Below are 12,476 nucleotides of genomic sequence, written 5' to 3'. Positions count from 1 at the left end.
TTTGTCTATCAGTTTGTTGGACTTCATAATTTCTCTTTTAGGCTCATGGCTATTTATTTCCCTTTTCATTTTTCTTTTTTTTTTTTTTCTAGTTATAGCACATATCTAAGTTGTGATCCAGAATGGGCTTTCAGAGTTGTTCTGATCTGGAAGATGATGTTATTTTATTTTTGATATACAAACATTCCATTCTTAAGTCTCATTCACACCTTTTGTGCATAAATCTTTCTTGTGTTCAACTTAACCTGGAGTGTGGGAGATCAGCCTTTCAGAACTGTGAAATAAAATATGTGATGTTGTACGGACTGTCCTGATTCTGTTTTTATGCAATGTAATCACAGATTTCTAGGCATAAACTATTATTTGTGGTTTCATCTTTAATTTTAATTCCTTTTAACAGCTCTTGCTGTTACAGTGGAAAATCTGTCACTCTGAATTAGGAGGAAAAACAATGTTACAACTGATTGCTCAAACCCAGTAACTTGATGTTCTCTGACAAAGTTTTCTTTAATGTGAAACTTGATTTTTTTCCCTAGTTTAAGTTGATGCTGTCTACTAACCTCCCAGAAGCTTCCATAAGCAAGCTTTCTAGCTTAAGTTTCAGCATACACATTTGTATTTTTGAATGATTACTGATTTTTCTCCTCTTGACTCAGTCTTGCCTTTCTTGGACAGATTATATGCAGTAGACTTTTTCCCTTCACTGTAGCAGAATATGTGTCATTTCACTGCATTTTACCAGGTTACTGCTTAATGAGAATATCAAATACCACTTGTTATCCTCTTGCTTAGCTCTTGAAGGCACTTGATATGTCTTCAATGTTTTTGAATCACATGGCTTCAATTTCTATTCAGTAACCACATCTGTTATCTTAAATACTGTCTTTGTGATGAGGTAGTTTGATGCCAGCTAGGTTACTCCAGGCAATACTATTTTGATTTGGTACCTTTCCACAGAATAGCTGTGTAAATTTGAATGGAGCTGGAAAGTCTATATTGTTATCAGGAAGCTGATAGGTTTTTTTGATCTGCTTAAATATTTACGAAGATCTGTTTTTTGGTGTCTGTATATTTAGTTCATGATGTTTTTTAGTGTGCTTTCCTCTCCTTTACCCTGAGTATTGCAAGAGTATTCCATAAAAATTTCCTGTGGTTCTTCATCTTAAAATTTCTTCTCTCTTGTTTTTTCTCATCAGTTCATTCTAGCAGGCACCTTGCAAGACACATGCCTTCTTTCTTCCTGCACCAACTGTGAAATTAGTTCTGATTTATAAACATTCAGATGAAAAGAAACATTTCTAGTTGGAAGGAGTAAATTTGTTTAAGGCAAGGGCATGCTAATGTTAAGGATTCTGTGAAATTGCACAACTCAGCAAAATGAACGGAGGTTAAGTTTGGTACTTCAGATTCATCAATGCAGTTCACTTCAAATTTTGTGTTAGAATTGAACAAATTGTCAAGATTGCAATTTTTTTGCTAATAAAACTGAAAGTCTCTGGAATATTTTATACTTACTTTGTTTTGGACATGTCAGAGACAAACATGTCAAAAATCTGAAACTTGTGTGATTTATATACCTTATTTTAGTCACCTTTTAGTCACTTACTCTGCAGCGGCAGTTTTAAATTCTCTTAGCTTTAAAGAAAAAAGTTTTTGTCAATCTAATTAGAAAAAAAATGAGTATTTTATTTTATGTTTATTTCGCTGTTCAAATGTATCACAATATATCTTGGTCTTGAGTTTCCTTCTTATCCCTGAAAAATATGGAGGTTTTTGTTTACTACCTATATTCACACATCACTGAGTTTATCTAAGAAGCTGGAACAAAACTTTGCTATAGAAAACCAGAATTTTTCAAAGGACCATAATACAAACATGTTACAGCATTCATATTTTAGTATTTTTAGGAACCTTTAAATAAATATACAATTTCAGCATTTACAGATGGGTGTATTTTGTTAAGTCATGATCAACAATTCACTACAATCAAAAATTAATTCCAAACACAATATCCATAACTTTTTCTTATATCAAATGTATCTTTGAAATTTTTTTCAAAAGGTCCTGCCTTTACCAACTGCAGGAAGGGACACTTCTATAATTTCAATGGTTCAGTAATTAACAATACATTATTGTTCCTTATCTCAGAATTGAGGGTACTAAACATGGTTACATAGTGTCATGTGTACACACAAAAACTCTGTGCAGTAGCAAGTAAGTTGAACTTAAACTTTTAACAGAGAATAGGGAAGTTCTCACATTTTTAGTTGTAGGATTTGGGTTTTTTTAAAAACATACTGTTAGTCTAGTTCTCAGTCTGTGATGCTTCTTGTACTCTGTGTTATATTGCAGTGATCCATTTATAGATGTGTTGGTGTTGCAGAAACCTGTGGAATTGGTACATTTTACCAGTTAAATGTAAATCAGTATTTAATGGAAATATGTGGTGGCAAAACAAGGATATATTTTCAAAGACAGGGGCCTTTTAAAATTACAGGATCATTTTCCTGTGACAATATTGTTAACATCAGAAGTCAAACTAGCTTGTGGTTTGGTTTATATTGTTTTACATTTTATTTAAAAAATTATGTGTTTCAGAGCAATTCATGATGTTAAAGCCACAGACATGGGAATGAGTAAAGTAAGATTCAAGGCAGAAGTAGACTTTGATGGACGTGTTGTTACGCGGTCTTACCTGGAAAAACAAGACATTGAACAGCTGCTACAAGTATGTTTTAAAAAAACTATTTTGTAAGTCCAGTATTTGATGCTTACTTCCAATTTCAAGTATCTCTAAATCCAAGATTTTCAAGTAGGTGAGATATAGGTCACTTTTTTATTTTGAAGAGTTGCAGATGTTCTTACTTTGTGTTAGTTTTTTAAATGTCTGTGCATGGAATCTGCTGCTGCTACAGCACCTTTTTTGGGCTGAGTAGGGCCGGGTAGGAGAGGGTCAGATTTTTTTTAATTCATTATTTGTTAGAAAATGCAGACTTGTAAAAAAAAAAAAGAGAATATAATTTTTCCAATAAATTTTTTTATTGAATTAAAAGATCTACAGTTAAAACTAGAAAGCCTGTTACCTGCAAATAAACCTTGGTTTTTTGGCAAAGCCATTTGCCTTGGCTGTTGATGATGCACTGTTAGGGTTTACAGGTCTGGTCTTTCAGACTTAGCTTGAATATAGATTGCTTACATGATTTAGCATTTTGATGATGTTTAACAATTAATCATCTTTAAGTAAGTGTCAGTCTCTCAGTGTAGTTCAGAGTAGCTTTTCTTAATCCCTCTTTTTAATACAGAGATGGAAAACTGCTCTCAGCTGTATTTATATGGCAAAGCTGTGAACTGTGAAGTAAATAATAATTTATCTAAATTAAAAGGAGTTGTGAGCAAAATGTTTTGCCTGCTTACCAGTTTTCACTGATACCTTCCTAATATATGTTTGCTTGTGTACCTACAAGATTTCTTTCTCAGCTACCCTTTCAAAATGAAATGTAGATGTCAAGTGTCTGCATTTTATATCTGTTCGACCCAACTTAAAAGTTACCTGAGTTTACCTTTAAATTTTTCACTGCAATTTTTTAAACCATTAGTTAATATCCAAGTTTTTAAAACATGTTCATGTCAAAATAAGGATGTATTGTATGTATATATAGTGCAATATCTGATCTATTCATATATTGGATTTCAATTTAATGTATTTTTTGAGAAGAAGAGCTTTAGACCACTGAGGCACTGCAGGTTTGCTTGGTTTTCTATTGCCAGTTGCTTTGCTGTTGCCATTGTTTAGTCAGCTAGTCTTTTCAAAGTCTTTGTTAGCTCCTGTTCTTTACCTGCTATTCCCTTTCACGATTACATACAACCTTCACTAGTTCTTCCTGTTCTAGTATTGTTGGGAAAGATCTTTCCGAGTGTTTCTAGTTTGGCAACTGTTTCTTACACAGGTCATTGTAATTTCATGTAGTAACTTTGTGTCAGCTATGAAACCCTTGTTGAAGGATTGCTGCTTTCAGTAGGACTCTGCCCTCTGAAGTCAGAAAGGCAGATGTCATGCTTGCTGTTTGATCTGCACTTGTTCGAATAACTAGCCCATTCAACTAGCATTGCTGTCAACATTATTCTTCTACAGTTTTAAAATATTGGTTGAAATACTGTCATTCAGATTATCTCATTTCTTTTTCTTGTTAGACTTGATGTGATTGTAGTTGTTGGTTGTTGTGGTCGAGATATCTTTTAAGCTTGCTCAGTTATGTTATTCCTCTTTGCTTTTAGAGTAGTGGGTAGGGGGAAAAAATTGGTGTTGTGTTGTAATTGTACACACAAGAAGAACTATCATCTATTTAGCAGTTAATGTGTCTGTTTGCAACAAACTATTTATCCTAAACATACTGCAGCTGTATTGCCTAAACTATGGCTGAGATACTACAGGGCCAGCCTAGGGTGAGATTTCTAAGGAAAGCTCATGGCTCATATCAAGCTATGATAGATTTAAATTAGATATAAGAAGAATTTCTTTACTGTGAGAGTGGTGAAACAGTGGAGCAGGCTGCCTGGAGAAGTTGCGGATGCCCCATCACTGGAAGTGCTTAAGGCCAGATTGAATGGGGCCTTGAGCAACCTGGTGTAGTGGAAGGTGTTCCTGCCCATGGCAGCAGGGATGCAACTAGATGATCTTTAAGGTCCTTCCACCTCAAACCATTATATGATTCTGTGGCAATACTGTAATATCTGTTTTGATGCTGGTGATGTCTGTGTTTTTTTGGAGGGTGTAGTATAATATCCTGTCTTCCTTAACTTCGTTCCTTCAGTTTCATATGCTGTGAGTCTCCTAGTCTGAGTTCCTGTCAAGTATCTTCAAGTTTTTGATATTATAGAGGAGCTGTACTAACAGCAGCATTTGTAGTAATCCTTTTTGATTTTCAGACGAGTTGATTATGTGATGCCCAGAGTCTGTAGTGTAATGGAATAGCAAGAATGTATGAAAATGGGAAAGAATAACACAGGGGTACCTTGCTCTGCCTTGCTGTGAGCAATGAATACCCCAGAAACGTCTAGAAAATGAATGAAATTCTCTAAATTTATTTGGAAAGTTAAGGAGGCAATAGATTAAAGATATAAGAAGGATTTATATAAAATGCAGGTGTATTAGTAGAGCCAGCTGTTTTTATTGAATAGATGGTACTCTTCTGTGTCTTTGAGACATAAGAACAGATGATATTTTGAAAGGAAGTGGCAAAATCTGAAGTGTTTTTTTTAGTTGGGTTTTTTCCCTCCTATTGAAATATGTCAAGATCCTCTGGAGTGTTATTCCTTTATTTTCTTTTTCTCATCTCAATCTTTTACATTTAATTTCTTCCTAGGAAATTCAGCAAGTAAAAACCCTTGAAGAATTAGAAGCCTTCATGCTTAAGCATGGTGAGAATATAATTGACACGCTGGGAGCTGAAGTAGACAGACTTGAAAAGGACCTGAAGGTGAAATTTGATAGGGAGTGCTTATTTCTGTGTTATATTTTAAACAATATCATTGCATCTACTTTTTTGGAATTTCATTTGTAAATATGAGAGAGGGAAGGTGTTGATATTCCTAATGCAGACTTTGTTCCTATAATATTATTAACTAAGTTCTGACCACCAGCAAACCCTCACTTTGCCACTGATCCACTTGTTGTGTATTTTGTTCCATTTCATGCCAACATGGAAAAATATTTTCATTAAATAGACCCGATTGCGTCTTTGTTACTGTATTCTCAAAATGTCAATAGCCTGTTGAATTCTGTTTTGGCTGCAAAAAAGCAAATTTCAATTTCTTTTTTAATCTGGTGCTTAGCATTTAATCGAATGTATCTGTGTGGTGGGAGTGTTAACATCTTTTGCTTTTGTTGAAGCAGTGCAGTATTTACTTATTTTACAAGTCTCTTAACTTCCTTATAATTACTTTTTTTTTCATTCTTCAATTTAAATATCCTTTGGCTGATGCAGCAAAGGATTTTTTCCATTTTTTATGTTACAAGTATGTTGTGGCTGTCAATCAGCTTTCTGGCATGAATTCAGAACTACAAGTATACTGACTACCAGACAAATAGTCCTGCCATGACTGCTTTTTCTGGCCTTGAGACACCTCTCCAGAGCATGTTTGTCCTTGCTTATTATATTTGATAAATATTCTAGTTTTAGTTTCTGTCCCTAGGGTTGTGCTGTTTAAAAATGAAAATATTATTTTTGAATTTAATTGCACCAGCAGAATCAGTTCTTTGTGGTTCTTGAGGAGTAGGATCATGACTAATTATTATACAAGCATGAAAACTGTTGTTTTTGGTATAGGTAGGGATTTCAGTCATTGTGCTGGTGTTGAATATGCTTTGCTAAATACTCCAGTCAGGTTCACATGCTGGATGACTTTGAAGTCAGTGACTTTCTCATGGATTATACAATCCGCATAATGATGATAACATATTTCTACAGTATCAGAAAATGCATATTTCTTAATAGAAACAGTATTTTAAAACTATAAAAATAGCTTTAGTGGCAAAGAACAATTATTTTAGCAATATCACCTGTTATTCAGGAAAGTATCTGTTAAAACATTAAGGAAGTGAGATATGTATATATATATATATGTTTATTTGGACACTTTTCTGTAAAAACTAACTGCTTTTTTAAAATCAAGAGCTGCTTCATATGTCATAAAGCATAAAAACTAACTTATCTGTGATGCTGTAAAATATTTGCCAAATAAAAATATGACTTAGCCTTCAAAAAAAGGCTTATAGTACGGGCAATGGTTGTTGAAGGTCATCTTCATTTTAAAATAGTTCCTGTTACCCAAAGAAGGGATTTGTTATCCGGTTCTGAACATCATGCCCGAAATATATTATTGGTGTAATATGTGCAAAAATGTAACTATTTTTAATACTTTTTTTAAAATTTTATTTCAGCAACGAAATCCTGATGTTCGTCACGTGGATTTGGAGATACTATAGACTTGAACAGGAGAAATCTTCAGGTTGCTACTCTTTTGGAAAGAAGTCACATAAAGGGCTGAAAAGCTTCTGAAATTGCAGTGACCTCAGCGCCGTACCTTGCTTAGTTTTGCTGTAGGCTTCCTGGACTGTTAGCATTGCTTCTGTTTCTGGAAGAATGCTAGACTAGCAGACAGAAATTTCCATGTCAAAATCAGTTTTAAAAAGCTACTTGAGTTAAATTCCACAGGAGGGTCTGTCTGAGATATTTACTGTGATCCAGAAGTTAAGACTGGACGTTTAGTTAGGCAAATACAGCTGCCTGAAACTACACAACACACTTAGTTTTTCCGTTTGTGTCCCTTTGCTGCAGTCAGTTTGCACTTCTTTAGTTTCTTTCAAGATATCATTAAAGGTTCTTGGGAGATATTAAGATTAGCTAGAAAGAGTTTGTTCCAGTGGAACCTGCCAACCTCAAACTAATTGTAATATTTAAATTCTACAATTGTTTCACAGTTTTTCTTTTCTATGAGATAAATTCTTTCAAACAGGCACTGTCCTTCTCTCAAGTACCATGATCTGGAAATCTGCTTTTTGCCACCATTATGATTACCAAGATTACCAACTGCACTTCAGAAAAATAAGGTTTTTCACCTCAGTGGAGCCAGCCATATGGGTTTAGCCAGAGTATATTAAGTTACTGTGAAAAATTACTGTGTACGAATTTCGATGCACTTCCTCTTTTTAGGTTTTACTCTTTTTTCCCTACTTTGACACCTATTTTCTTATTTGTAAGTATCTTCAGATGTAATCTGGGAGATATTTATGGTAGTGCTTATTAAAAGTTACTTGGCATTTTTGGCTCTTTATATTTTAATAGGCTCTCTTGCCAGATATGGTCTTTCCTAGAAGATGCGAGAGATGTAGTTGGAATATACAATAGTAAAAAATGAACTATTTATAATTAAACAAATGAATACATTGTATTTTTAATTTATTTACCTCTAGATATTATTTGTTATCTGAAATCAAAACCACCTTAGTCTGTGTTTTTTAAAAGTTGACTGTACTTGTTTGGGAAAGTAAGGTTATTCTACCAGTGGTCCTCAACGATACTGAGATAAGTGCTTAGTTTATTACTTTGAAATGTGAAATTCTGGCATTATATATAATTGGCCTCAAGGCTTTCTGCAGTAGGTACCCAAGTTGTACCAGGTTCTTTGAGACCCAGTCTTTGTTAATAAGGCCATGAGTACTGAGCACGCAAGTTGAAATATAAGTGGAATGACTGTATATAAATGACACAGGCAAATTCTTTATGCACTTTAACGTAATATAAGATTTGCTTATGGGTGAGAGGTAGTAAATAAGACCATCCTAGTAATTCAGTTGCTGAATAATAACTGACTTGCTGAAAGAAGAAATGCTGATATGAAACACAAGTCTTCAAAAATCAATTTAAGATTAAATTATAAACATTGCAGCAGATAATTGTGAAGACCAATATGTCCAGATTTGACTAAAAGCTTTTTAGAATGTTTTTTTCATACTAAATGTCACTTACCAGTGAATTATGAGAATTTAAAATAGCATGCCTTTTTGGCAACTGCAAAGCACTTTGCATGCTGGTCATTTTAAGTAGAAAAACATTCCAAGTTACAGATGGGATTTCCCATACAGTAATTGTGGGTGAAAGGATCTCTTCAGTACCCGTGTCCATAATTCACAGGTGGCTTCTTTATAGCACAGTACCTTATTACGGCTAATTCAAAAGAAGACTTCTTTATCTGGTTTTCTTTTATTGTAAAACTAGTTAGTATATTTAAACCTGATGATTTGAAATGCAGTTTAAAGGTAATTTGGAAGTCTTCTGTAGCAAATAAGGTTTATTTTTGCACATTATAAATATTTACTTTTCTTCTTGTCCTGCCATGTAAAATTCATCTCATCTCAGTATGCACTCTGCTGGTATTACTCTTACTCATGAAGAGTACTGGAATCTGGTAATGCATAACCTGTTTTCTTCTTCGTAGAATATTTATATGAATTTTGAATTTGAATAAACATGTTAATAAGCCAGTTATTCCAGAAATCTTAAAAACCTGAAGAGAAGTAAAACTGTGAAAATGTTGTTCCTGCGGAGGTTAGTGAAGACAGCCAATGTGATTTAAGTGGCTTGTGTGCTGGAGTTACTGATGAATGCTGTCAGATGCACTTGCAGGTTTCCCTGCAAGGTTAGTAAATGTTACCTCCATAGCAAAGTGTTCCTGTATCGTTTTCAAGAGGAGGCATGAGTTTACATTCTTATAGGACATCTGCTCCAAAAGCCTATAGAAATGGGTGTTTTGTTTATCAGAGATGTAATTCATCTGAATTCTGATCCTATTTTCCTTATTTCAGACAGAAGAATACCCATCCAACCCCTTTTTTTTGTATTCCAAGATAGAATACAGTTCCTTGTCTACCAGTTACATTATGGATTATAGCAACATAATATGTTAAATTTAAGAAGCCAGAATTTGAATGTTTTTGGGTACATTACAGTCAAAGAGTTTGAGGACCCAGTTCCATTTTTTAAAGTGACCTGGATGGTGATGTACAGGCATTGCAGATTGGTTTTGTCAGTACCTTGTAAGTTTACATGCTGTGCAGATGGATGAAAGTGCTGATTGGTGGAACCTGTCAGGTTGGAAAGGCAAAGTAATTCCAAGCTGTTACATTTTAATTTATATGTTATAATTTGCAGACTGCTTTTAACAGATTTGACATTTTTACTGCTTTTTTCTTTAACTGCATTTATCGTCAGAAACTTGAGGTGATGTGGGTCCAGAACTTAGTTTACTTTTGTTTTAATGTTTTTTGGGGAAATTATTAGCAAGTACATTTACATTATAGAATTAAAGAAAACTTACAAAGTGTGGAGGAGTGGATTTTTTCTTTGTCACAAATGCAATTATGTAATGATTCTTTTGGATTGATTTTAGGCAAAAGCAGTAGGGATTTACCTAACCATAAAGTTATTATCTAGGACTTTTTCAATAAAGGTGTGGTGGTTTAAAATAATTTATTTTTGTAGACTGGCCTCGCAAGTTCTATATTTTCAAATTGTGTTCAAAATAATATTGCCCTCTCTGCTTTGTGAAAGGTTGTTTACATGCTGTGCAATGTCTCATAATTCTGTAAAACTTGAGGTCTTTATAAAAATTGTCTTCGTGTTCCAATATACTGAATGATCATAATATATTTTAAGTCCAAGTTGGCTGGATGCTAATAGTATGCTTTTCTATAGAATTTATTTTTTCTGTAAAAGATAAGATTTTGAAGTGATTATCTTCTCCCAGGAATGAATTTCAAGTCTAAATTTCCTCCTTTATATGCTGGAATTCAGTATTTGATGTGGTCTCCCTCTCCCCCTCCACTTTCTAAAGCATGTAAAGGATATGGTAGCAGTAAATACTCCAGTGGGCCACTGTGTTAAAGGGACTGTTTGCTGTTTTGTGTTCTAGGCTAGAAGCAGTGGGGGGGGCTCATGGAACAGGAGAACACATTTCTTAATGACAAGTTTCCATCCTTCATCTTCTTTTTTTAGGCTGTCTTTTTCTGTCCTTGAATTTTCACACAGATTTTATTGCTTTTTAAAAGTGACTCTTTTAGAAGAGCAAGCCATTATGAGCATCATATGTTTTTAATAGCAGAGCTAAATTCTATTCTTGGTCTCGATTTTGTAATGTCCTTCTTGATCATTTATAGTTCATAACAATGATTGCTGTTTTAAAAGCTACAAACCATATTAGCCAAAACAGAATTTTCTGATTCATGGCAGAGTAGTTTTCTCAGCTGTATCTGCAGTCTCAGTTTTTATTAAGAGACTTTTACGGCCCCCTCTTTGATAGGAGAGTACAGGAAAGGTTTTTAGGTATGTTTTGTCTAGATTGTACACTGATTGGAGTTTTGTGTTCTCCTTTTTATGATTTCAGCTGCTTTTTCTGTTTTCTGTAACAGACAAAAAAAGTACACATTATGGAAGTACCTCTAATAATAATGAGTACATCAAATACAGGCATCATGCAAAGAGTTTTTGGGCCTTTGTGCATTGAAAGTGTGGTTATATTTGAAAAATCTAAATGAAGTAATCCTTTTTCTAAAGTTTAGATGTGTTCCTTACAGAAGAAACCACAGAAGGATATTATTTAAGATTTGAAAGCAAAGTGTTTCCTTTTACTGTCATATGTTCTTAAGGTATATTGGCTTGGTAAAACAATTGATAAATATTGATTCCTGTACAAAACATGCACTTCCGTGCATTCCTAAAGGCTTGCAAAAGTGAATATAAAATGGCAATGTGCTTTTTTTCTTCTAGCTTAAGTATTGTGCTGCTTCCATTCTTATTTCTAGATCCGTATAGAGGGTGCCACTAACATCTCTCCTGCAGTGTACCTGCATAATGTAAATGAGAAATCGAGATGTACCAAGAAGATTTTTTTTTATATAGAAGGGTTGTGTACCTTAAATAATTTTTCCTTTTTTGTTAGTGAGACATAAATATTTGTGACGTAAAAAAAAGGAAATGGGAATCCAGGCTTCAAAACACAATGGATTTTGAAATGCATGTCCTTTGAGGAAAATAAAATGTGCCAGGAGCTCTAAACGATTCTAAGGACTATAGAAACTGTACTTAGCCAGGCTTTGCTGAAGGAAAGGAAAATAAACTCAAAGTGTGTGGTAAAATGAAAAGAACACAAGGAAGGAAAAGACCCAAGATGTTAAGCACTTGGGAATAGGAAAAGATGAACACAATTTAAAAAACTTATCCAGAAATGAGAAATGATGATTGGAAAAGGAAAAAAAAACCAGTAAGAAATGGTATTTTATTATAATGCATAAAACTAGGTAGTATGTCATCCTCTTTCTTGTAGCAATATTCTGATAGTTGGGTAATTCCTTCTTCCCACCCCTAGGAAAACTCATATTTTTTTTATTCACATACTGAAGATCAGTGCCTCTGTTTAACTATGTCCTAATATGGTGTTCAGCCTTGTAGGTACAAACGTATTTGTCCTCTGAAAACTTAAGTTTTACTGCTAAGTGTAATGGTGTAATCTCAGAATGGAGCTTTGTTGGTGAGGTATGTGTTTGGTGGGTGGAGGGTAAGTAATGTTAATTGTGGAAATGGGAGCTGGAGTGAATTAAATAGAAAATGAATTAACTCTTTCAGACTGAAAATTATTGAAGTGCTATACTGAACATGTTTTGGAAAAAAACGTGCTCTGTTCTAATGTCTGCAGAATTCTTGCAGTGGACTGTAACCATTGGTGAATACATTAGCCCACATTTTTAAGTTGCTTAAATGTCTGTCGATAAGCAAGATTTCTAAATAAATAACATTCTGAAAAGTAGTTAAAACATTAAAAATGTAATGTGAAAAGAATATATTTTTAAAAATACCACAGACAAATACTGTAGCAGATTATTATAGATAGGCAGAAAATGTTCTGTATTACATTAGTGCTTG

At 33.9% G+C, this 12,476-nt stretch overlaps 1 protein-coding gene across 1 annotated transcript in view; it reads left to right on the top strand.

Moving 5' to 3' along the window:
* SLC30A9 (solute carrier family 30 member 9) overlaps positions 1 to 12,162 on the top strand; it is a 36,410-nt gene extending 24,248 nt beyond the window's left edge. Inside the window, exons 16-18 of the mRNA XM_071556568.1 lie at positions 2,599 to 2,728; positions 5,364 to 5,477; positions 6,941 to 12,162. Of these exons, the coding sequence (XP_071412669.1) occupies positions 2,599 to 2,728; positions 5,364 to 5,477; positions 6,941 to 6,985 (289 nt within the window). The 3' untranslated portion in view covers positions 6,986 to 12,162. The remainder of the gene's footprint in view (positions 1 to 2,598; positions 2,729 to 5,363; positions 5,478 to 6,940) is intronic.
* The last annotated feature ends 314 nt before the right edge of the window (positions 12,163 to 12,476 follow it).

The sequence above is a fragment of the Pithys albifrons genome, chromosome 5 (genome assembly GCF_047495875.1).
Source record: "Pithys albifrons albifrons isolate INPA30051 chromosome 5, PitAlb_v1, whole genome shotgun sequence".
Lineage (NCBI taxonomy): Eukaryota > Metazoa > Chordata > Aves > Passeriformes > Thamnophilidae > Pithys > Pithys albifrons.
Note: the sequence above shows the minus strand (reverse complement) of the source record. Positions and strands in the feature narration are given on the sequence as shown.